This window comes from Theobroma umbraticum, unplaced genomic scaffold (genome assembly GCF_002168275.2).
Source record: "Theobroma umbraticum cultivar Fairchild unplaced genomic scaffold, ASM216827v3 scaffold_86.0, whole genome shotgun sequence".
NCBI classification, from domain to species: Eukaryota; Viridiplantae; Streptophyta; class Magnoliopsida; order Malvales; family Malvaceae; genus Theobroma; species Theobroma umbraticum.
The window spans coordinates 253,477-278,508 of NW_018397263.1; the positions used below are offsets into that span (position 1 = coordinate 253,477).

Sequence of the window (25,032 nt, forward strand, 5' to 3'; positions counted from 1 at the left end):
GACGGCTTGCAACTATTGGTGCACATGGTTGTAAACAATTCATGCACTATATGTTCACGTTTATTGAAAAGAAAAAGAATAACAACAAGCGGACTTGGAAACTTTTCACTTGACTTGCGCCCTATGCTACTGAGGATGTCTGCAATCCCTTGTATCAACAAGTTGAGGTTATTCATTATTCAATAGGACTTGGAATAGAAAAAATGGAAAAAATCCCTGAATCCCATGTCATGCCAACCCCATTTGTTGGAGTAGAGGGAATGCTGGTTGCCTGGAGGAGAATGGCTGGCCGCTTGCATGGTAAGGCTAGCAAGAGGAGTTCCTGCAAAGGCACATGGCAAGCCTTGAATCTCATTCAATGCCACTGCTAGAAAAAGACAAAAGGGTTTTCATTATATTTTTAAGTAGATAGTCAGTCTTGTTCAATACCTCATAATACCAGTGTAACAGTGTTGAATTATGAGATGATCAGAGTGTCTCGAAATACATTAGGATAACAAGACTCGAATCTAACACAAATTATTGGAAAAAGACAAAAATATCAATCCAGAATGACACAGTTTACATGTTACTGAGCTTAAGTCAAACTAAAGAACTTTTCTTTTAAACCAAAAATTCTAAGAACATACAAGCAGTGAGTGACCCCCCTGCTGCTATGCTCAAGCATCAATATGCAAAGCGAGAGAGGCATTAGCTTCAGTTGTCCTTTAACAAGTATGAGGACCTTGTCTGTCACATTTTCCAATAATTGAAAAGAAGCCCTGGCAATAGAGAAAATAAAGGGCAAAAAATTTCAGCACTAGTGTTTTTCTAGTGGTAGCAGAAAAGGAAGCGTGGAAATACAGTCACCTGGAAGTGGGATTAAAAATATCCGAAAGTTCGGAAAGAGTACAGATATTGCAAAAAAAGAGGCCTCAGATGAAGAAAGGGACCGTGGCTTACACGAAGTTGAGAAGCAAGTCAAAACCTCACTGTCCAACCCCACTAACCTTTCCATTCTACAATGGATTAAGTCCTGCAACAACCCCCCCTTTTTTTTTCTTTTCCATTACAATGAAGGTAAAGGAAAACCAGTGGCCAAAATCAGGTTCCATGGATGTTGCCAATTGCCATTGGAGATCCACGGAAAATCATCAGAAACCACATATGTAACTGATGTTAGAATCAGATATATGTTATCAACAAACGACAATAATGAAAAAAACAACAAACAGAACAGGGCAAAGCAAAACTGTTTTTCATTTGCCTAGCAAAAATGAAATTAATCACTCATTCTCTTTCAAGATCTTTCAGTACTTTTTAGTGTTTGAAGAGAAGAAACGGTAGTTGAGAAAGCTCGGACATTTTGTAAAGAAAGAAAGAAACCAACAAACTTGATAAAATTTGCTACCAAGATTGGTAGAGCCTAGAGAGGTGAAGATGATGATGGAGGAGGAAATGCAGCAGCACTATGTACCCCACACGAATCTTTCTTCATTTCTCGGACTGAGAGACAGAGCAAGAGCAAGAAGAACCGATGAAACTCAGGATGGATAGCGCTAACGAGGATCAGATTATGTAATCCAAAAGATTCAAGATCATCCATGGCGCTATCCCTCCTGAGCTTAACAGACTCTTCTATACTAAAAAACATATCTTCTGCTTTATTTCATAGCTTCAGAAACAAAAACAACTTCCCAGAGAAAGGCCAAACAAATCAAGTAAAGAAAAAAAAGGGTAAACCCCGGTAAATGGCCTGCTCTGGTAATGTTGGTGAGGGAGTTAAAAACGAGCAGCCTGTATTTATAGCAGCTGAGGGAGAGAACGTGGGTTTGGGAAATGCAGACAAACGTCACCTCCTCCTGGAGCCATGAGAAAGCTTGACTAACTTGAAACTCTTTTATTTGACAATGTGGGGAAGGATGGATTTGATATGTATATTACTATTTTTCTTTGCCTCGTCTTTTTAATGCCTCTGCCGACTACGGTGCTAGAGGGAATTGTACATGAAGAATCATTTTTTGGCTCACAAATGGGACCGTATTTTTGCCATAATTGCACATTAATTGCACTGTTTCTTTGCTTTTGTTTTTTATTTATTTCTCTTCTTCTGCTGCTGCTGCTGAATTTTCAAAGGCTACCCAACATTTCTTTCTACACTTCATGATTACTTTTTCTTTTCGGTTAATCTTCTGATTAATGATTATGATCGTACATAATGTAGTTTTAATCATCTTTTTTTTCCAACAGAAACTCTAGCTATGATGAAGGGTGTCTTCTTTTTTGCTTGTTCTCAACTCTGCGCTGCTAAACCTAACAGGATTGGTTCAACAGCCCACCAGTACCTGCTTCCATTGGCTGTAAAAAAACTTGCCTAGATGGAAAATCTTTCTCAACTTTGGTTCAATTCCAGCATTGAACACAATTTTCAGACTAGTTTGCAGAACTTCTCGAGTACTTTGATCATTGCCATCTCCATTAATGGAAAAATATGTGATTGTAATGCAATTTTATGATGTGGGCCTCTGTCTACTCCACTTAGAAAAAAAAACTAATATCATTGAGAGTGTTTCCTAATTGTTTGGTGTTGCTGAAAACAACTTTATTATATTTGGGAGGTTTCTTCCTCTATGATAATAACATTGACCCAACATGTTTTTTGCTTCGAGCAGTCCCATAACCTCACCATTGCCAAATTTTTTGGTCACCCCTGTTCTGAGTAGATCATGACACATTCCTACTGTAAAAAAAGTCTAAGGGTAATAAGAAAATCAAGAGAAACCCTTTGCTGTTTTATGATGAATGTCGATGCATAAAGTCAAATCAATTTTGTTCTTCTACTTGTAAATGATTTTCAAACTAATAATACGAAATTCTCAACCTCGATTTGATTGATTAGGGTATTAGGAGAAGTAGCATTATTTGCTCTTATTAATATTCACTTCGATTAATTCAATTTTTTGATTGAAAAATAGATAGTTATCATCATTACATTACCTGCTTAGACTTCGATATAAAACATATAAAAAAAAAACCGAGTGTATATACACTTGATATATGCAACATATACGAATTTGGCATTCGCAATCATGACATTGCTTTTTTTTCATGCAAAACTTGTCAATGATGGCATTGAATTCGTTCTCACCAAACCTCCTTGTTATGGCAACAGGTAATTTGCATCCAGCCAGCTGCTCTGAATCCCCAGTGGCTCTCTCTCTTCGTGACAAACCTGCCACCATCAAGCACTTCTTTTTCCTTTTTCTCATATTCTTGATAAAATAACACGTCAGTATGCAACCTGTTTCTGATACAATTAGCAAACACAAAATCTGGCAAATTTGCATGCTAAGGTCAGCTTTCATGCCTCAAACCGAAACAAAACTCTGTCGTACACCTTCACAAAAGGCTCTTCCACGATGAAAATTACCACTAGTGAAACCAACAGAAGATTTTAGTAAATAGATTGCAAAGAGGGGAGCTTGCAGCAGGAAATTTAAGCAGGTTGCTTGGGGTGCGATGGAGCTGGTACAAGTGGCCAGGGAGTAATATTGGCGAAACACCAGGGTTGACATTGTAATGCAGCCATTTATGGGAAAATCCCAAATTCCAATTTGGAAGTCGTCAATGTACCAGAAAAATGAACACTCCACGGAGTCGGAGGGACGCCTCGGAAATTGCGCATTTTCTATTTAACTTTGATTTCGACTTCTTAGGTACAATGCCCCCAGCCGAGTGAGAACTGAGAAGGGTCCAGCGCCAGACCCTCTTCACGGTTACCAAGACACATTCTTTTGCAGGTAATTGAAGGAATCTCATGTTTTCTTTTTCATATGTTTTTTCCTTCTACATACATCTTTCATCCTGTTATGCTACACTAATCTATGCTCAATGTATGATTCAGATTCACTGATGGAAGCTCATGAGGAAGCCATTTTACGCTGATAGGAAAGGTCCAAGGAGGGCGTTTTGGTCCAAGTACAACCCTTTCGAACCTAATGGTCATGTGCCATGGAAGTAAAAATCTAGCTTTTGGGGCTTGGAAAAATTTAATGACGGCACCTGCCATTCTGCTACTGGTGCAGAAGTGGTCGCTCAGGTTTTTTCAGATCTTTTGAGGGAGGGGGTGCACCTTCTACTTACTGGTCATACCACTAAACCTGCCAGGGAAGGGCGGAATCCCTGTCCACAGGATCAAACCCCGTGTTAACATCGGACGGCTTTCAAGAACCCATGCGCGTTTTCCACAGTTGTGCCAGCCATTTTCCAAGCAAGAATGGGTGATTGGTTGGGTGGCGGAGGCAGTCAAACGAGTAAAGAGAAAGAGAAAGAGAAAGCTCCTGCAAACTGGGTCTAATCTCATTTTTGTCGTGGTTAGGGACTGAGGTCGAGCCTCATTGTTCATCTTTCAAGTTGTTCGAACATATCTAGTTGCCATCGCTTTCTCACCCGAACAAACTTGACCATCTTTTTCGCTGTCTTATATTTACACATTGCTTAGCAAATCTAATCCAACTGACAATCATATTTTTCTCCATGTCGCCTAGTGTAGACTTTGCACACATGCACTGAAGGTGGGCGTGGAGGGGATCTTCCTTTACACAAAATAAAAGCATGTAGCTTTGCTTTACACTTTTTCTTCAAAGAACAGAGTGCTTAGAATTGTTCATATTTTTGTTCTTAAAGTTTTAAGACGAACATTATATGTTCGGATTTTTTTTATCAATTCTTTTCTTCACACATGTCAATACATGACGAACAATTAACGTAACACATGATAATTTATTATAAAAAGATTAACAAATGAAACTAGTATTTATTTTGGTTCCACGTCGTGATTTTAAAACGAACATTTAATTTAAAATTAATTCTGGTTTCACTTTTTATTATTATTATTTTTTACCCTTTTTGTTTTGAAAAAAGAGTTTAATGGCAATTGGTCAAAGGGTGGGGTGAAAACGGGGCTCAGGAGCAAAAGGCCGGGCCTGCCGTAGTGAAAGGATTGCGGTGATAGGTGGTGGTCACATCATGGCCCCTTTGATTCGTTCTGAATCCGCCACGTGGGGACCAGACGTCCAGCGATTAACACTCGAGGGCCCATCTTTTTGGTTCGGGCCGCAGTAGTATTTCCCAATTCCTGCCCCATTGGGCCATTGTCCATCCGTAACAAGTAAATAATAAGTATGCGTTTATATTTACATACGCAATACGTACAATATCATTTATTATTATTCTGATCTTCTCTATATACATGTCTCTCTCTTCTAATATCAAATTTTTAATTTTAATATATTTTATATTACAATAAGACACTCATCTCCCTGAATTAGACATCTCAACATATTTAATTACCAATTTTCCCAAAAATGAATAATAATTTCATAGGTCCGTGGGGAATGAGGCATAAATGTGGGGATCATGGGTGAAATGGGGAAGAAGGGCCCCGCACCCGACATAACTTTTGGTGAATATATTTGGGGACCGGATTTTGTTGATGCGAGTAATGCGACCCAACGCCAGGTCCAGCGTTAGGGTTCTGGTTCTGGTTCTGGATGAGATGAGGCGAAGGTTCCCTGACCCCAGTTTCCCCCACACCCCCTCCCCACCTTATTAATCTGACGCAATGATTATACGGTGTACCTACTCCCACGTCATCATCCCATCAACCTTTGAATCAAGCACACATGGTGATTGACTATTTTTCTTCCCATTTTCCCCCAAACCAAACAAATCCTTCCTTCTGCCCCACATGACAAACGATCGTGTGATTTCCAAGGTTTTCACATGCTCTGGGTAAAAAAGAGGGTGATAGATTTCATGGGTCCGCACTCCTTAGCCCATGAGCTGTCTCTTAGATACTATTAGATTATTTCTTCAAGCATTGCCATGGAAGAATCTGTATCTCAACATTCTCATATTTGGCTTATATGTTGTCGTTTTTTATTTTCCCCGATGAATAGTGGAGATTCCATTAATTCATTTTGTTTTTATGTTCCTCATGTTGCATTTGGTCCAAAAGCAACTTTTTACCCATCTCTCAAATAGCATTTAGTTAAATAGATTTAAATTTAAAGTCAATTTAATTTGTTTTAATACAAGTTAAACCTTCTTGATTTACCTATCATACATTTAATTTATTTAATTAATCGTGTTATAATGTCAATTCATATAATATGATTTGTTTAGCTTATTTATGATATTCATTCAAATAAATTAATTGTGGTTAAATGAATTTATTAAATATTAATCATATTATGTCATGTAAAACTAACGATCTTATTTGATTATATAAATTATATAATCATAACAGTAAAAGTTATAATCATCTCTAACGATTTTATTTTACTCGTGTAATGCTATTTCTTTTCCAAAGACAAAAGAATCCCGATAAAAAAATCATTTACTTAACTTCATAAATAATAAAAATAATAAATAACATTTTATGACCATTTATTGACTAAAATTAATCGAATAGTCTAACTTTAAGACATGTTAACATTTGTCATAAAAAATCAATCGAGCTATCTAAGAGCCATATGCACTGAGATTACTAAACAACAGCAAATGATGTTGTTTTGTTCTAAGATAATAAATATTAGATTTATGAGTATTTATTTATTAAAAATAATAGAAGAATCAAATTTTCAAACATGTCAATAATTGTATCATGAAATTAAGACTCAGTTAATTAATCACTTAATTTCAAATCTAAACTTAGAATATAGTATAATGCTATTGAATTATATGGTATTTTGGCATATAAATTTATAAAAAAAAATTAACTACTTAAAATTCATTGCATAAATTAATTTTGAAATCAAATTCGAATGGTTTCCCGGTCGATGCCCAATTATTTGGGCTAACTCCACCAATAAAATGGGCTTGTAAGCCCAAGTAAAGATGACTATAATATTTGATCGGGCCGAGGAAGCCCAAAATTTACCCTCCATAGCAAATTAAGTTCCCGCCTTTCCCAAAAGAAGAAAACTCCGATAAAAAAGAAAAATTTTCAAAATGTTAATAGCCAAACAACAGCGACGTCCAAGAGAAGCCTTTAAGCGGAATCAGGAAAATGACGACGTGGCAGATATTCTCTGAGGCCGGAAACGATTTCCGGTGGGAGGTTTCCGGTCGTATCCTCCCGTCTAAACCGGACGATGAGCCGAACCGCGCTCCGGTTCCTCCACTCCCTTCCAGGGCCGATCTCCTGCTTCAAGGTAATAAGTCTCTGAATGGTTTTCACATGTATAGTTTAGTTATTTTGCTCTGAGATTTTTGTTGGAACCAAACGCAGGATGCTCGAAGCTTATTGAGAACGGAGATGCAGGAGTCGGGAAATGTCCGATGTTTAGAACCGGATTAGGTAAATCGGTGGCTTTGAAAGAGTCTTCCATTGCAAAAGCATTGTCTATTCTTGGCGACGATGACGGTGACACTACTGTTTCTGCAAGTAAACGCTTCTCTCTCTCTCTCTCTCTTTTCCTTTAATAACGTGCATCTGGCTTTTTCATTCATTAATTTGCAGCATTTTATGTTGAAAGAATCTGTGATTTGGGCTTTTCTGTTAATATCTCAAAATTTGGAGCTGAAGAAAAATCATGAAAACTATAAGTGTTGAAATTATGTTTCGAATTATTTCTCTAGTTTATAGGAACTAAACAGCGGTCACTAAAAAATCATTAAATGTATTCACTGTTAATCGACAAAGATGGTTGTACAGTTGCGGAACCAGCTCCTTTTTTTGACTTCTCTGCTGCACAGGCGAAGTGGTTCCTAGAAACAATGGATTCGGCTGCTCTAACTCTCTTTTTCAAACGGGCTCTGGGAAAATGGTTAACATATCTTCAGCTGGTTTGGTCAGAGCTAAGACATTGTTGGGACCGGAACAAGATAATGAACATCACAGTTTTGAAGGTTTTCAACATCCAAAGAAGTTACCTGCAACTAATGAGCCTTGTTGGTGGCAAAGTTTTTCTCATTCAGAGAAAAAAGAAGGTTTACGAAATACTGGGGTTGCGGATATTTTTGCAGAATCAAGGCAATTGTTAAACTCTAGGAATGGTTCACTAGTAAGTACAGTAGGCAGTGAAAATGACTCAACGCCCGTGCATTCCAAAGAGTTTGATTCAGCTCCCAAGCCACCTCCAATCAAGTTTCATACTGCTGGTGGAAGGTCGTTATCAGTTTCAAGTGATGCATTGAAACGTGCAAGGAGTCTTCTTGGTGATCCAGAGCTAGGGAATTTCTTTGGTGAAGTGGAAGAAGAGGTTTCACCGTTTACGGTTCCAAAGGAAAAGTTTAATGATGCTTCATCAAACAAGGAAAACCATTTTTTCACTTCCTTTTCCCTTCAAGGAACAATAAAGAGTAAAGACACATCCAAGGATTTTATATCTCCACTGAAAGCATCTTTCAAGCAAATGAGGCCCATATTTAATTCAGAAAAAATATGTTGTGGGACTAACTTGATTGACAAATTTGATGCAGTTGGAAATTCTAGTGCATGTGTGTCGACCACCAATATGCCTTCTGCTCAGAAGTCTTTAAACAATAGTACTTCTGAGAAAAATTTGGTAACTAACATTTCGTTGCCAAGGCTTGGAAAGTCATTTGGCGGCCCATTGGTTGATATTTCAAATAACTTTGTCACATCTCAAACAAATAACAAACGGCTGATGACTGAAAAGAAGCGAATTGGAAGATCAAGTTTTATTTCTCCGTACAAGAGACCCCGCTGTTCTGAATTCTCTGCTCCATTGAATAAAGATGTTTCCTTTGTAGGTAATGGTAATTTTATCAAGCCTTAAGAACTTGTTTTACTTTTATCATCTTGGTTTATGCTCCTTGATACATGCTTTTCGTCAGCTTTATCTACTTCATCAGATGATCATTCATATTGCAAAAGAACAATTTCCACTAAATATCCATTTCAAGTGCCAAGAGTATATATGAAGGAATATTTTGCAGTGCCTCCATCAGCCTGCAGCATGGTACACAGCCTCTCAGAACTATCAATTGCTTTCAAGAAATTGATTCTTTTCTCAGCATTGACACCTGTTTATATTCCTGAATTGATTTAGTTGGAGTGTTTGTCAGACCAAGAGAAACAGATCAAACCAGAAAATGCAGTTAAGTATATGTTTAAAGATGAATCTGGCTTACGTAGCATTGGGGCAGAAGCTTTTTATGACATGTTGGCTCATTCTGGAGCTTCTGTGCAATACATTTCTAAAGAGTAATTGCCTCTTTCTCTTCTCCGTGCCTGCTTCATTTGTTTACTACATAAACCTTATTATTATGATTTCCATGTGCTACAATAAGTTATGCATAAATTGATGCTTTTGGTTGCTTGCTCACAGTTGGGCTATACCTGCAAGCACTGTTTATCATCTGCATTCAGCAATGTATTTTTATATGCATTAAACCATTCTGGTTACCCTTGTATACGTCTAGGTGGGTTGCAAATCACTATAAGTGGATTGTTTGGAAACTTGTGTGTTATGAGAGGCGCTATCCTTCCAAATGTGCTGGAAAATTTTTGACCATCTCCAATGTACTCGAGGAACTAAAGTACAGGTATCCAAATACAGTGAGTAATATGTTTACCTCTGAACTTTGGTTTGGCATGATATTTATGAAAACAATTTATGATCCATTTTTCTAGATACGATAGGGAAGTAAATCATGCACACCGTTCTGCAATAAAAAGAATTCTTGAAGGGGATGCTTCGCCTTCTACAATGTTGGTACTATGCATTTCAAATATTCAGTCAAATTCTGAACCAAAGATGGAGACAAATCTAGTGATTACAAATGGAGCTGATAATAGCGGTAATGCAAAAGTGGAACTAACAGATGGGTGGTAAGCTAATTCCCATTTTACTGCTTATGCTACATTAATTTTTTTTTGCATGTAAAAGATGCCTTGGCTTACAGGTATTCAATGGATGCTGTTTTGGATGTATTGCTATCAAAGCAGCTTGCTGCTGGAAAATTATTTGTGGGACAGAAACTTCGGGTAAATTGTTCATTTGTGTCTCAATTTCCCCTCTTCAATTAGAGCATTCTGTAAAGTTCACCTTGTTCTTATGGAGTAATTTGTCTTTTGAAGATCTGGGGAGCAGGATTGTGTGGCTGGGTTGGGCCTGTTTCACCCCTTGAGGTTCTGGCTGATTTGAAGTTTTTTAAGAAAGTTAAATTCTTGAAATTGCTTTGTCATTTGGAGTCTCGTCATTTTCTTTTTTTTCCCCCTTGAATTTCAGGCATCAAGTGCAATAAGTTTACTTTTGAACATAAATGGAACATTTAGAGCTCATTGGGCTGATCGACTGGGATTTTGTAAGTAGTGTTTACATTATATTGCTAACTTCTGTTTACGAGTTTCATATGACAAGAAAAATCAAGATTCCCCTTGCCTCCTCAAGCATGATTTTTCAATTAATGTCTTCAGGCAAGGGTGTTGGTATTCCTTTGGCATTTAGGTGCATCAAGAGTGATGGGGGTCCAGTGCCTTGGACTTTAGTTGGAGTCACTCGGATATACCCTGTTCTCTACAGGGAGAGGTAACTGGAAAGTGATTTGTCTGCAATTTATGTGAAAACGGCATTGCATGGGGCGCTTTTAGTTTATTTTGTTTTTTCCATCCAGGTTGAGTAATGGGGGGTCAATTGTCAGATCCGAGAGGATGGAGAATAGAATGCTTCAACAGCACAATCAAAGGTGACCTACTCTATTTTGTCTTCATTTAAAATGTCGGAATCCTCTTTTCTGTATTGTAATTTCATGCCATTATGGTGGCGTTAACTTAACGTAATGCATACATCAGCTGCGCTTTATGGCATTCACATAACCTTCATCAGTCAGTCTTTTACCAGGCTTTGTCTGATAAAATTCAACTTTATGTGCTTTTTTCCAACTAATATGCTGTTATCTTCTCTCTATTAGACCTAGTCCTTCTTCCTTGATGCAAACTGTCTTTATAAAAAAGAGTAATACTGCCTTTTAACTTCATAAACATTCATTCTCCAGTAGTAATATGGGTTTTCTCGACTATTGGTTATACTGACTCTATCAATTCCTGTTGCTTAAATTACTATGATGTGCTCTACTAAAGGATATCAACTGGTTAACGCTACCAGTTTGATTCTTCTTAACAAACTTAAACATTCATTAGGATGTGTTGTGGTAATAGCAGAGGAAAACCAAAAGTTTACTGATGTGAAATAAGGACTGGTATTCTAACTGGAAATTTTTTGAAGTCAGGCCTTTAACTGGCTATGTAATTGTGAGTACATAGTACAATAGGCTTTACACGCTCGATATTTTTCCTGCTGCAGGTGCTTGGTTGTTGTAGATCACGTTATATCTGAGTATCAAAGAGGGGTCAACAGTTCTCATATCCTTAATGACATTGAGAGTGAAGGAGCAAAAATCTTAAAAATTCTTGAGACAGCTGCTGAGCCAGAAGTCTTAATGGCAGAAATGAGCCCAGAGCAACTAACTTCCTTTGCTACATATAAATCAAAACTTGAGGTGCATTTCAGCTACTTTCCTTGAAAGAAAAATCTAAATTAGAAAGTGATATTAACTATGCAGATGTGACTGTAGGCAACCAGGCAGTTGGAGATGGAGAAATCAATCGAGAAAGCTTTGGCAGAGGCTGGCTTAAATGAGCGAGATGTTGTCCCATTCATAAGGGTGAGAGTTGTTGGATTAACCACTAGGAAATATCATGGAAAGGGAAGACCTAAAGAAGGCATAATAACCATTTGGAATCCTACAGAAAAGCAGGTGAATCTGAGTGTTATCCTGCTCTACTCTCTTCTTTGGATTAGCTTTATCTCCTTGTGCACGTGCCGTTTTCTACTTTTACAAGCATGTGCTATATAATTTGTCCTTGTGTCTCCTTTAGTCGGGCAGGGTTAATCCTAAGTTTAATAGAATAACTTAGTTTACTTAATTGTTTAATTACAAAGATACGTATGACTGAAACAGAAAAGCGAGCTGGTTGAGGGGCAGGCATATGTCGTTGCTGGGCTTATACCAATGAACTCAGATTCAGAAGCCCTTTATTTACAAGCCCGAGGATTTACCTCTAAATGGCAGCCTTTATCTCCCATGGCAACGGAATGCTTTGAGTAAGTTGTTCATCTGCATGCTCTGTTATCATAAGTTGGTTCCAGCTCACGCTTGTCCTCTACAGGCCATTTTTCAGTCAGCGAAAGTCAACGAAATTGTCAAATTTAGGTGAAATTCCTCTTTCCAGGTAAATCTATCTCCTCTACCTTCACATGCTAATGCCTAGCTGTTTTCTTCTGAAAATCTTGGTTTCTTCATTCATTTTTCTTTCGGGTTATTCAGTGAGTTTGACATTGCTGTATATGTTGTGTACGTGGGGGAAGTCTATACGGCTGCTCATCAAAAGAAACAGTGGGTGTTTGTGACAGATGATTCCATTTCAAATTTACCGTCAGAAGGATTATCAGATTCTTTGCTTGCCATCAGCTTTTGCTCATCATGCATTGATAAGGACTCATTTGCACCAATCAACTCTAACCTAGTGGGATCCATGGTGAGTTGTAGAGTGTTCTTTTTTTGTGCTCGAAAATGGGATTGCCCTTTGAAAGTGATAAGGTTTTGAAAAATTTTGGGAAAATTTGTTAGGTGAGACATGTTTATAGAAATGCCAAGTCATATATAAGGACTATTCCTACAAGTTAGGGAATAGATAAATATTTGGATAGTGATGTTCTATCTCACTGAAAGCTTCAGGTGAACTACGGTCATCAGATAAGTACTTGTCAAACTTAATAATTGACCTATTGCATTGCGTCTATGTAACTAGTTGATTAGCGTTTTGACTGAAGCTGTACAATACACTGTATTAATCAATATACCAGGCAACAAAATCTATTAAGTTAATAGTTTTGCCAAATCTAGTACAGACGCATTTAGTCAACGTGCTTCTGGAATCTGGATTTCATGGTTGTCTGAAGTATTGATTTGACTAAACATCATAGTTCTGGTAACCATAGCTGAATTCTTTGGTGATTCCTGCTTATCAGATATCACCAACTCTCCTTGTCAAAATATTATAAAGAAGTCAATTTTCTTTTCTAATTTTTTATTTAATGGTAACTCTAACTTGCAGGTAGGCTTCTGTAACCTTATCAAGAAAGCAAAGGATCAAATGAATCATCTCTGGGTTGCCGAAGCAACAGAAAATTCTGCATACTTTTTAAATTTGAATCCCTCAATTTGTTCTCACCTTAGAATTGCTGGTGCCTCTGTTCAGACATGGGCAAAGGCATCTAACTCGGTGCGCACTATCGAATTTAGAAGTGATGCTTAGTCTTTAATGCCCACTACTATATTTACCTTTAGTACTTGACTTTATTCATGCAGATTATTGGCAAACTAAGGGAGAAGGTTTTATTTATTCTTGACAATCGTGGAGGCTAATCTGTCAAACTAGCTGACTTGATTTGGACCAACTAGCAGCAAGCACGCTTGCACATCATATGGACCCTTATCGTTTGACATCAAGACTGAGGTAGCTATCTCTATTTGCTGTCACCACTAGTCTTCTCGCAGGTCAACTTTAATCGTGTAAGACTAGTTTCTTTCTTACCTTTTATCTTTTTATTGCATTTCCAATAATATTGGAAACTGATTTGCGATTGCCTGCCTGGAGGAAGCCTATCCTTGAATACTTTTGCAATCTTTATTCCAGTTCATAGTCCTTTAGTTCAATTGACCGGAAAAATAGCATTAGCAGGCAGGTAGCTTAGATGTGAAGTTATAGTTCGGACCAAATTTTAGTGATGATATACACATGATCTATTGAAGCAAGATCTTTTTTCGGGGTTTTAAACTTGGACATGAATTGGTTTAAGCTCATGACATTCTCCCTATGCAGGTCTTTCTTTAACATCCACTGGGCAGCTGACATAGTCCTCCAGGAACCTGGAGGCCTGGAGCCATTATTTTGATCATCCGGACTTTGAAAAGGTACGAAAGCACTTGAATTTGGTCACAGCACAATCCTTTTTTCGAGTTCTGGTTGAAGGGACCAAGTTTAGAAATGACAGAGGGAAACAAATGTGTGTCACATAGCTAAGAATGTATATATTTTGCTAGGCCTTTTATGTGTAATTATGCTGGGGTTTGAGATAGATAGGATCCCCTAGTTTTGTTATTCTCCTATATATCCAGGCAGCTAAACTATTGGGAGATGCCATTGATTAATTTTGCTGTAAGTTGCTAATAAAATTTGGGCCCCGCTCAATCTTGGTCTCTTTAATCTTTGCTGCCTTGCTTATGTTCCGGGTCGGAATTTATTAGCGAAAGGGCATGTTAAAATGAACTTATTTGTATATACTTTACAAATATTGTAATTTTTTCTTATAGAAATTAGATTAAGTATTTGATTCAGTCGATCTTAAATTTTTAATAAGAAATAATTAAATTGACTGAATTATATAGTAAAATTAAAAGAATTGAAATTGATTTATATTTGACATCGACTTATGTTCGATTAATTGTAACAACTGTTTTATATTTAATCAATTTGATTGGTTTTATAATTTTTAATAATATTTATAAAAATATAAATATTTTTTATATTATTGATTATAAAAATAATATCATTAAAAAATATTAATAATATCCCATTCAATAATGTACTCGACCGTCACACTTCTGTTATGGGTTGAAAAATGCTGCAAAGAAAGCACCTTTAACACAGAAACGTGAGCTTTCCATCAAACCATTGACCCATGTTGCCTAAATTAACAGCTAAAGCGAACGGCTGTCGATGAAGGCCTACACCAGCAAATGGAGGGGCGGGCCTCACCCATTCTTTCCATTCGTCCTTTTTTTTTACCACCCTCTCACTTATTATTTACTTTTTTACAGTTTCCTGCGGCCAAACATATATTATTCTTTTTCAGGTGCAGACATGGATAATTCTGTTAAAGAAGTAAAAAGCACTACTTTTGCATGGGAAATCAATGAGTTTTGAAGACAAACTAAGCTAAATGGGGGAGTTAATCTCAAGTAACAATGGGCTAAGGCTTTAATCCCCAAATGACTGGCAAACGTTGTCACACCATAGCAACCTGGTTCAGGAATGTTCCATTGTCATTATGCTGTCTGGACCTGATGGTACAAAACCGTACCCTTCACTTTGCTCTCTTTTGGTGCTTTATTTTGTATTTGTATAGCCATTTTCAGAACAGCAAAGGAGCAAAGCTGAAAAGAAAAGGTATGGCGGGTGAGAAGAAAACTACATTGAGAGGATGCATCAAGAAGAGCAAGGGGCCATGGATAGTTCATAGAGCCACCAAAGATGGTGGAATAGTCACTAGGTATCGGTTTCCGACCGAGAACGAGCGCCAAAAGAATAAGCAAAGGGAGAGAAGGCGACGAGCGGTGGCTCAGAACATCTTTGCAGGGCTCAAGGAGCATGGGAATTACAAGCTTCCTAAGCATGCCGATACCAATGATCTGTTGAAAGCTCTTTGTCAGGAGGCTGGTTGGTATGTAGAGGAGGATGGAACCATTTACAGGAAGGTGCGTAAAATGTTCTTTAAGCTATTTTCAGAGGTCTCCCTGTATTGTTTTTAATGAATATTTTGTTGCAGAAAACAGTGCCATCAACAATATTGGCAGCCTCGATTGAAAATGGTGAAGCAAAAGATCAGGATTATTGTACATGCAACGATCATGGGAATGTTCTTCGAGCATCAGGAACCTTCTTGTCAGTAGGACAGTCCCAAGAATGCAATGGCATCAACTTGATGCTTTCCCTCTCCGTTTCAAATTCCTTGACCCGCCATGTTCCTGAGAAGGAAGGTATGGTTTCAAACTAGCAGGAGCTTGGCAAAGAACTGGTTTATGGTGGAAGTATATATAGGATAAATCATTATCTAGTCTTTTTCTTCCTGGATATAAAGAAAAAACCCAGATAGGAAAGCTAACACAGATGCAATTAAACTTATTTGGTGCTCTTTTCCTAACACAGATGCAATTAAACATATTTAGTGCTCTTTTCCTTGATGAAAACACATAGGTAATTTTAATTGAAAATGATGACGATGTTTATTCTTGGGAATTCTTTTTCAGTCTGATTCTGTATCCAAAAGGAATACTTGGATTAGAGTCTTATAGTTCGGGTCTGGGCTAAACCCATTCCTAACCCATAGAAGATTTTGGGATGGGCTGACCCTAGCCTCGTTCCTTCTTTCGATTGGCTTGAAGCCTAGAACATATATATACATGATGCTCTTGTCTATTGTTTGAATGAACTTTTTAACTATGCAAATTGACATCACCAGCTCTGGGCATCGAATACAGAGAGCTGAAAAGCATAAAACTAAGCTTTTGTATCGTGGAAGCATGGTTTCAAGTAGAATTCTTGCTTATTCTTTACTCCCACAAGCACAAGGTACCCGTATGCAACCCGACAATAGGCATAAGAAAAGCATTAGCCAAATTGCTCGCACTGAATAGTCAGACGTACTAAGATAACAAAGAAAGTTCATGCTCTCTGAACTTCAGGTTTTAGACAAAAGAAATATAATTTCAGGTGTTATAAGCAATCCTTTCAGTGCAAATACAGTTTGTCATTCCCATCCCAGGAATGGAAAAGAATTAACAATTAAACTTCCTTTTCCTATTTGCTGTATGTAAAGCAACTAAAATAATTTCAATTTTTTATTTTGTTTTTTACAAAAAATGGAATATTAGTTCATTCCACACATCAGGCACACCTGGTAAGCACCAGTGTATGCAATCAGAGTAGCTTGCAGGGTTTGCCAATTGCTGGGGGCTCAATGTCTCCCAAAATTTTCTATAGATGGAAGGGTGCCCATCTTTTCGATATTCTGAGAGCTGAGTAATATTAATAACAGATACCTTTGAACCCAATCGGGAAAGCACTTTATCCAGCATGCGCATGGTAGGCAAGTCGGAACCACTCCCCCAGTAGCCCTCCAGAGTGATTGGTGTCATTTGATTATAGCAGTTTCCATCACTTCCCGATTCCCACTCTTGACTCCTGATTAATGGGAAAATGTTAGTAAATATATGCCAAAATTTATTAAAAGAGCCCCCAGCTGAAGATGGAAAAGGTAAAAAGACCTCAAGCAAGGGAAGCAGCTTCTCTTTTCACATTCTAGGAGCTTGCCAATCATTAATACGATGAACAATTGAAACGAAATGTAGTAAATAATTCAGCTAAACATGCCATGGTACCAATAGGAGCACCATACTCTTGTAGATGCTGCCCTGCAGTTTGGTAACAAGAACTAGCCATGACAGTTACATAAGGCGTCCATTTTTAAACTTAAAACTTTAAAAGGAAACATCGATCAAGACATCAAATCAACTCCATGAAATTGAAGGGCACATATGATGGCCAACAATGATTTTCATGCAAGTAAAACCTAAGTAAGAAAAATTTTCTATCTCATGCAGTTTATTAATCCGTAGGTCCTATAAGCTTCAATATTTCCAAATCAGCTAGGATCTCAAACCCCAGCAAGTGCACTAGAGCATACTAAAGTTGATTCTTGACAAAGGAAATATTATGAACCTCTATTGTCACACAACTCCATGGTAGGGCCAATGGCTGTGGATACTAAAAACAATCCTATTAGTGACTCCATGATGCATTATTAGTCTTATAGATTCTTCATCTCAGCCTCAAATGCCTCTATAGTACCATTTATGACAATTAATAAGTTTGCAAACTTTAACCAGGTGAAAACAGTACCATTAGTGACTCCATGATGCAGTACTAGTCTTATGATCCTTCATCTCTGCCTCAAATGCCTCTATAGTATGATTTGTGGCAATTGAATAAGTATGACACTTTCAACGGATGACTTATCCAAATGATGAGAAGTATAGAATAATTCAGGTCAGGGGTAAGACCCTCACCAGAAATGTGTTGGTGACATAGTAACAAAAAAGACACGTTTCTTTAGGGGAATGACTTTAGATGCTACCCAGTCTGCCCAAGCTCCCATGGCCAACTCCATGGCTCCCAGCCCATTGAGTTCCTCACAGGCTCCATTTTCCTCAGCACTCCATCTGCAAAAGTTGCAAGTATATTAGGAATTCAATATATCTTAAAAATATATTTATCTTTCCTAAACTAGAACCTGTCTGCTATTATACATACAACAGCTTAACAGGGCCTTGTCTCCACCACAAGTACGAGTTAAAAATTAGTATGTCTGCATGCTCCCACCGTGATGAATGCTTAAGTACTGAATCAGGACGGATTATTCGTTCAGCTAATCTGTGATTCACTGGGTCATCAGAATTAGATTCAACCAAAAGTGGAGCCCATAGAAATTCAACAGTGGCATTATATTCCTGCAAACGACACAAGAGTAGCACACAGCCATGATGTACTGAAATATCAGATTTCCAAGATCCATCACCAGCTTATGATGTTTCATAAATTTCTATTTATTCTCTAGGCAAGCCCTCACAAAGAATAATACATAGACAAACTTAAAGAAAAATTTAATCACCCTTATATGATACGTGGATTTCTTATGCTTTATATTCAAACCTCTTAGAGGATGTTTCCTGGCTTACCTCTGCTCTGAAAATGGTAAGCTGAGCATTAGGAGTTATGGATCTCTTATTTGCTGGGATCACTGACTGTAACAAACACACCATTGATATCCATTGACCTCTATTCAGAGAATCCCCCACGAACATTAGCCTCTTCCCTCTCAACTTCTCCCACATTTCAGTCGCATTCCATCTAACACACCAGGGAATAAAGGACAAAAAAAAATCAATTTCAATCAGGAGAAAGTTCTATCATCTATGGCCAAAATGTTAACTGGCAATTTCACTACTTGGAAAAATCAAATTTTAATCTTCACATGGCATCAGTTGCATTTGAATTGGGACAGATCACCCATCTCTCTTGAATTAGCTATACCTCCTCGTATTCAATTTATCAACTAAGCTACTACCATTAAAGGCTAGAACCGGCAAATCTAGGACACAGCAAAAAACAAGCAATCATCTGAACTATATAATATGACATCTACCTAAAGGGAAACAACAACAACAACAACAAAAAAGGACATTACCTCTTCAAATTGCAGTTATGAGGCTGCCATCTCCAATACTGGTACTGCAAATCAGACCTCCCATGCTTATGACATGCCAACTGGTCCGACATATACGGACAGTCGGACTCTTTGTAAAGTGGATACGATGTGTTATCAAACACCCACTTTCCAGAGAATACATCACAGCTCTCTTGGTTTACCCTGCTTCGCCGACCCGATTTTGCATCCGGGTCAACCCACTGGATTTTCTTCCCGCTGTAGTCCCTTGTAGTGTTGCAACTACTGAATCTATCCAAAACCTCTAAACACACACATAAATAGCCAAATCCCAGTTATTCTAATATACCAAAATCTCACAAAGACTTGAACTTTGTTGAAATTCTAAAAGATGAACTTTGACCAAGAAGAACTGTTTTAGAAAAAAAAAAAAGGCAGTAAAGATTGAAGATGATAACCACACCTGAAGCTCCTTTTGGAAGATTTGGTTTTACATAAGTAAATGAAGATTCTTGACTGTGAGGAGCATGATCCGGGCTTTCATGGATTTGTTGAATGCTGAATTCGTTGTAGAGAATCGAACAAGCTATGAAAACCAGGAGAAGAACTGCAAGCAAAGGGAAATGGGGTTTCTTTCTGCCCCATCTAGGTGTCACCGACATGCTGAATGGCAGAGCCCCAAGGACACCACCTCGAGCTTCCCAAATTGCAGCCTGCTACTTCTAAGGCATAACTAGTACTAACTGGATTTGCCTACTTAAAGTAAAGATTTTAATGTAAGAACATTGAGTTTGCCATTTAATAGTTGTAATATAAAAGCCCATGCAGAGGTCATAACTTCTTAACAAGGAGATTGTGCCAGCTGTAGTTACGGCTGATTATCCAGCTGATTGCTGCTGTTCTTGATACTTTAATTGGCGATTGATAGGTGGTTTGGTGCATTTAGGAGTATTCTATCATTGTTTGTCTTGGCTCTTCCATGTCCACCAAAAACCCTGACCATAATTATTGGCAGCTATCAATTATATGAAAAGTTCATAATTTATTTGAGAATCATATAATCTATTTAATTAAAGTTATATGAACACTAAATTCTGAATTTATGAATACAATATTAGTTTTATTTTTGGGTAATGTTAGTTTGTGATGGTGCAAGGTTGTTAGCCTAATAAAATATTTGTACCTAATGGAAATTTGGTAGACATATTTCTTTATTTGCATTTGAACTTCTAACAAACAATTACATTTCTTTATCTAAATTCCTCTTTAAATAAAGATATGATTACTAAAAATTGTATATCCGACTACTTTTAGAACAAAAATTTTGTCTTTACTTGATGTCTCAATTGGAGGTTTTTTATAATTTTACGTCATAAGTTTTTTAAATTTCTTATATTACAATTTGAAATTTATGATTTAGAGATTGAAATTTAAAATTTATGATTTGAATATTCGAATTTTTAGTTGATAATATAAAATGTAAAAAGAGGATTTATATTGGGGCTTTTGGTGTGCTTGAGAAACCTAAGTATCTAAGCTTCATTTGCAAATTTTTACAAAGAAAGGTAAAAAAGATCATCTTCTGTGGAAATGTTGTCAGCTCTAATTCATTCAATCCAAAAGTTACAAAGCTTCTTAATTTTCATTAACATTTCATTGGGGTGATGGGGGAAAGGAATTGTCAAAGTTGAAGAATGTAGGCATAGAGCAGCTCGTTCCACACATCAGGCACTCCAGGGAGGCACCAATGGATACAATCTGAATAGTTTTTGGGGTTCGTTAACTGTTCTTCCGTTATTGTTTCCCAATGCTTCCTGTAAATCGATGGGTGACCTTCTTTCCTGTAATCTGATAGCTGTGTGATGTTCATCATGTGGACGTTTAACCCTCTGGTTTTCAACTCCCCAAGCACGCTATCGACTACACGCATCATCCTTGGACTGGCTCCGTCTCCCACATATCCTTCCTTGCTAACCGGTTCTTTTTCACTGTAACAATTTTCACCTCGGATTCCACCCCACTTGTCGGCCCTGAAAGTTTTTACATGACAGGTTGATGTGTTTGATCATTAAATTTATTGTTAAATCTATGAGGAAGAGATTATATATATAGGCAGGTTTTATAGTATACTTTTGGTGAGTTGGTGACATGCTCATGAAGAACAACTGGGTCGTGTTCCTATTGACGTGAACCTCCAACCATTGTGCCCATGTCTGTAGGGCCATCTCGTATACCCTTGGCAACATAACTGCTTTATAAATCCCATCTTCAGGGTTTTCGAAAGATCCCCACCTGATAATTAATATCAGAGCCACATCGAATTAAAACTTGGTCGACACCAAATTAACCTGCTGGTTTTGATTAATTATAGGTTGGAAAATGTACTTACAAGACCTTCATTTGGCGTCTTCTCCACCAAAGGTATGTATTGAAAATGAGAATGTCAGCATCTGTCCAATGCCTAGCATGCTTTTCTATCGCCTGGACTCTGACAATCCGGTTTGGTACTCGATGGTTCACTGGATCATCCGAGTTGGATTCCACCAGCAATGGAGACCAGTAGAACTCGATTGTTGCATTGTATTCCTTCATAACATGAATTAGTAATATTTTAGGCACTGTAGCAAAGATCACAAAGCCAATGAGATTAAAAAGGAATATGAAATCCTTTGTTGGCATGTATGTTACTGATTTCTTTTGGAAATATTAGAGAGCACTCACAGTGGCCTTGAAAATGTTTATGGAGCCATTGTTATGCATGGATTTGAAGGCTGGAGGGATGGCTGAATCCACCAGGCAGACCATGGAAACCCATTGGTTTCTGTTGAGCGAGTCCCCGACGAAAACAAGCCTCTTATTCCTAAGCCTCTCCAGCAATGCTGTGGCATTGAACCTTATTAACATAAAACAAGGAAACATTCCACAGAGCTCAAAAACATTGCCAAATGCATTCTTAAAGCCATCATCATCCCTGTTTTTATGTGGTTCTTATTATGGATATAAATATATGCGTACTGAATGGAAAAGCAAAAGAGAACAAAAGAAACCTAGGGAGGTCACACTCGTGAGGTTGCCATCTCCAGAACCGATAGTTAAGGTCCTTTCTCCCGAACTTCTCACAAGCTAACTGATCAGACATAAACGTGCATTCTCTCTCTTTGTATAGAGGGTAAGATTCATTATCATAAACCCATTTCCCTGAGAACAAATTGCACCTTGACGTCAAGCTGCCACCAGAAAGTGTAGTCCCGGACTCGAAGAGTTGTTCATTGGTTTGTCTCAGATAGATAGCAGCAACGACTAGAATGGCAATGAGAAGGGCAACAAGCGATTGGAAGCTGGTCCTGATATCCCATGCTGCAGAAACCACGGCCTGCTGCTTCTTCGCCATATTCTCCCCTCTCTTTTCCTTGTCCGTCTGACTCGGCTCCCCCATCTCTTAATTCCCTCTTTTTGAAGTTAAATTTCCAGCGGTTGGTGGCAGTCAATTTTCACAATTTATTGTTTTGCCTTGGATTAGGAGAAGTGGAGGTGCAAATATCCGGTAGTTTGCTGAAAGCAACAGACAGGACTTGTAGCTGTTGGATGTTTCTTGCTATGTTTTACCAGAACATGCGTACTTCCAAAAAAGTTCACTAGGTTATTCCTCACTGCTACCATCAGAAGCCACCGTCCATGGACGTGTTGGTAATTTGAGAAAGAGCAACTTGGGATGCCAAGGGAGTCAGGCACACAGATTTTTCCATTCTTGTGGCTCAAGCTGAGCTGTTATTCTTGTGCTAGTCAAATAAATTTATGCACATCAGGTTAGGGTTGTTGGTACATCTCCCCATCTCCCATCCGTTGCCTTGAAGTTACCTCAAGAACTCCAAAGCCCAGTCATTGTCTCTCGCTGTCTCCAGGTATTTGATCCTTACTGTTACTTACCACATTTAACCAACATATCTAAACATGAATTGCTAGCGGTTTCGAGTACGAAAGTAGGAGGAAAAGTACGGCATACTTCAACTCGGTTTGACCATTAATGCTCAAGGAATTTATAAGTAATTAAAATCCTCATTAAATAAATCAAAAGATGAAAGTATATCATGATTATGCTGCCCTGAAATTCTCTTGCATATAGAATACCAGCATCCATCAGGTTTACAGACCTTTCCTTTCTTCTCAAGATATATAGAGTGAGCTCATTTTCTTCAAAATATTGCATTTCCTCTTTTAGCAACACCAGGGAAAAGGTATGGCACCGAGTATGCATTATTGCCATTGATAAATGCGAAACATCCTCATGATCATTGAATCCCCCAACCCCCAGGTAGTTATGCCAGAGATAACTATGAAAATATATATATATATATATATATGAACAGGAAAGTTAAAACAGTTAAATTTAGTGGCAACTTGAAATGATCATCATGACTGGCAAAGTGGCTCCCACAGTTATAATAATAATGTTAGCATTTCAATCTTGAAAGATAATTAGCATAAATCATGAAGGCATTCTCTATCGACTAATAATAAAGGATTTCAACTACAAAACGATGATTTCCAATTGGCTAATGAGATTAGTTTATATGTGTCCCGAAAGCAACATCACTTTGTTCTCTGTATTTATCTCATATATAACTATATAACTTAATTATGGCCAGGTTTCCATTGGATACCTCTCACTTCTGATTAATGTCGATATTGATATAAGCCTGACTTGGTAGGCCGCCACAACAATGTGTATATCACTGTGGGCCTATATATGACTAATCAAATTTGAGTTTATACTCTTTAATTTTTACGGAGATTAAAATAAAAATTTTAATTTTAATAAATTTTATATTACATTTATTTTTTAATAATATAAACACTCAATGTTTTTTAATATGAAAAATATAAAAAATAAATTTATATTATAAAAAAGTGTCACATGTATGCAAAAGGGTTGGTTTTTATTTTTTTTTCCTTTTTTATCTTTCTAACTTTTGAGAGATGCAATAAATTCTTAAAATTCATGAAAACATTTTTTAAATTGGAATAGTTTTTAAGTTTTTATCTAATCTTGTGAAATTAACATCTATCAATCTCAAACTACTTATGTACACGTATATATGTACGTGTGTGTTAAAAGGACAGACTAAATTTCGTAATTAAGATAAACAACTCGAGTTCCTTGGATTCTATTTAATAAAGGAGCTGCTGCTTGTGGACCATGGATTTCCTCGATCTCAGCTATTTACCAGAAGAGTAAACGGAATATTCGTCGTATATGTAATTTGTTAAAATCCAAATTTTTATCTTAATTTTCATATGTATATATAAAAAGAGAGAAAGCGTTTGGTAGTTATCACATGGATCTACTTATAACTTTTCAACGTCTTGTACTGATTTTCAACAATACTACATTTTGTACCTATCTCTTAAAAACCCTCCTAAGGGGATAAGCCGTGCTTGACCCGAATGGCAACCGATCTTCCAATGGAATAATTATACGCTGATACAAAATGTACTGCCATTGACCAAATTTATTGCAAATTCACATGTTTATAACAATCAAAACCAATTCATACACATGCTGACTGATTTTTCCCAGCATATAGGAGGCCCTGTCAGTGAAAGACCGACTGCACCACCAGCACAAAAGAAAACCATGTTTACGGAAACATAATTAGAATTAAATTGTTCTATTTTGTATGCATTCCTTTTGTTTGGATTTTACAGCTGAAATTAATTAGTTCTGTTCAAAAAATATTTGAGTATTTAACTCATTGTTTGATGTGTGTTTTCTTTGCTTAAAGAATAGAGTTGGGAAACTTCTTTTCCCGATTAAATAAAACAAGGTTCACCCCTTGAATCAGCCTATGGCGAATTCGTATATGCTGTAATGTGTTAAGAATGTGAAGATGGAAATGGAAGCTAATGGTGGGGGTGGCGGCAGATATTGAATGAAAAAGTCTTTCAGAAGAAA

At 37.4% G+C, this 25,032-nt stretch overlaps 4 protein-coding genes across 8 annotated transcripts; 2 read left to right on the forward strand and 2 right to left on the reverse strand.

The window, feature by feature from the left end:
- Positions 1-7,017: 7,017 nt before the first annotated feature.
- BRCA2B (BRCA2-like B) lies at positions 7,018-14,417 on the forward strand. 5 transcript variants are annotated; one of them, XM_021433320.1, is made up of 20 exons: positions 7,018-7,196; positions 7,274-7,429; positions 7,741-8,766; positions 8,845-8,969; positions 9,060-9,214; positions 9,433-9,555; positions 9,644-9,841; positions 9,916-9,997; positions 10,091-10,141; positions 10,242-10,317; positions 10,430-10,541; positions 10,627-10,698; positions 11,316-11,511; positions 11,587-11,769; positions 11,974-12,116; positions 12,182-12,244; positions 12,340-12,550; positions 13,130-13,297; positions 13,384-13,587; positions 13,898-14,417. In XM_021433320.1, the coding sequence occupies exons 1-19, from the start codon at positions 7,052-7,054 to the stop codon at positions 13,438-13,440; spliced, it is 3,342 nt and encodes a 1,113-aa protein (XP_021288995.1). In that variant the 5' UTR covers positions 7,018-7,051; the 3' UTR covers positions 13,441-13,587; positions 13,898-14,417. The 5 variants fall into 5 exon arrangements, with proteins under 5 accessions (XP_021288995.1, XP_021288996.1, XP_021288997.1 ...); XM_021433321.1 differs by having other exon boundaries at positions 13,384-13,531; XM_021433322.1 differs by having other exon boundaries at positions 7,741-8,760.
- Positions 14,418-15,117: 700 nt separating this feature from the next.
- LOC110420148 (uncharacterized) lies at positions 15,118-15,959 on the forward strand. The gene is made up of 2 exons (XM_021433348.1): positions 15,118-15,552; positions 15,624-15,959. Exons 1-2 carry the CDS (start codon positions 15,142-15,144, stop codon positions 15,849-15,851), a joined length of 639 nt encoding a protein of 212 aa, XP_021289023.1. The 5' UTR covers positions 15,118-15,141; the 3' UTR covers positions 15,852-15,959.
- Positions 15,960-16,553: 594 nt separating this feature from the next.
- On the reverse strand, positions 16,554-19,955 carry TBL35 (TRICHOME BIREFRINGENCE-LIKE 35). Its single transcript, XM_021434020.2, has 6 exons — positions 19,543-19,955; positions 19,101-19,383; positions 18,592-18,763; positions 18,167-18,363; positions 17,923-18,075; positions 16,554-17,038 (listed from the first exon to the last, which is right to left on the reverse strand). The coding sequence occupies exons 1-6, from the start codon at positions 19,739-19,741 to the stop codon at positions 16,708-16,710; spliced, it is 1,335 nt and encodes a 444-aa protein (XP_021289695.2). The 5' UTR covers positions 19,742-19,955; the 3' UTR covers positions 16,554-16,707.
- A 704-nt stretch (positions 19,956-20,659) lies between these two features.
- Positions 20,660-22,489, reverse strand: TBL34 (TRICHOME BIREFRINGENCE-LIKE 34). Its single transcript, XM_089784251.1, has 5 exons — positions 22,127-22,489; positions 21,801-21,972; positions 21,469-21,665; positions 21,210-21,371; positions 20,660-21,109 (listed from the first exon to the last, which is right to left on the reverse strand). The coding sequence occupies exons 1-5, from the start codon at positions 22,468-22,470 to the stop codon at positions 20,761-20,763; spliced, it is 1,224 nt and encodes a 407-aa protein (XP_089640377.1). The 5' UTR covers positions 22,471-22,489; the 3' UTR covers positions 20,660-20,760.
- Between the last annotated feature and the right edge of the window lie 2,543 nt (positions 22,490-25,032).

Bases quoted from the DNA above. Each gene is read 5' to 3' on its own strand.
- BRCA2B (XM_021433320.1), top strand. From the start codon at position 7,052: ATGACGACGTGGCAGATATTCTCTGAGGCCGGAAACGATTTCCGGTGG. The intron at 9,556-9,643 runs GTATCCAAATAC...CCATTTTTCTAG, and splicing joins CTCGAGGAACTAAAGTACAG to ATACGATAGGGAAGTAAATC. The intron at 9,998-10,090 runs GTAAATTGTTCA...TGTCTTTTGAAG, and splicing joins TTGTGGGACAGAAACTTCGG to ATCTGGGGAGCAGGATTGTG.
- LOC110420148 (XM_021433348.1), top strand. From the start codon at position 15,142: ATGGTACAAAACCGTACCCTTCACTTTGCTCTCTTTTGGTGCTTTATT. The intron at 15,553-15,623 runs GTGCGTAAAATG...ATTTTGTTGCAG, and splicing joins ATGGAACCATTTACAGGAAG to AAAACAGTGCCATCAACAAT.
- TBL35 (XM_021434020.2), bottom strand. From the start codon at position 19,741: ATGTCGGTGACACCTAGATGGGGCAGAAAGAAACCCCATTTCCCTTTG. The intron at 18,764-19,100 runs GTAATGTCCTTT...CTGGTGTGTTAG, and splicing joins CATAACTGCAATTTGAAGAG to ATGGAATGCGACTGAAATGT. The intron at 17,039-17,922 runs GTGAGGGTCTTA...CCCATTAATCAG, and splicing joins ATGTCACCAACACATTTCTG to GAGTCAAGAGTGGGAATCGG.
- TBL34 (XM_089784251.1), bottom strand. From the start codon at position 22,470: ATGGCGAAGAAGCAGCAGGCCGTGGTTTCTGCAGCATGGGATATCAGG. The intron at 21,973-22,126 runs GTTTCTTTTGTT...TATGTTAATAAG, and splicing joins CACGAGTGTGACCTCCCTAG to GTTCAATGCCACAGCATTGC. The intron at 21,666-21,800 runs GTGAGTGCTCTC...CATGTTATGAAG, and splicing joins TAAACATTTTCAAGGCCACT to GAATACAATGCAACAATCGA.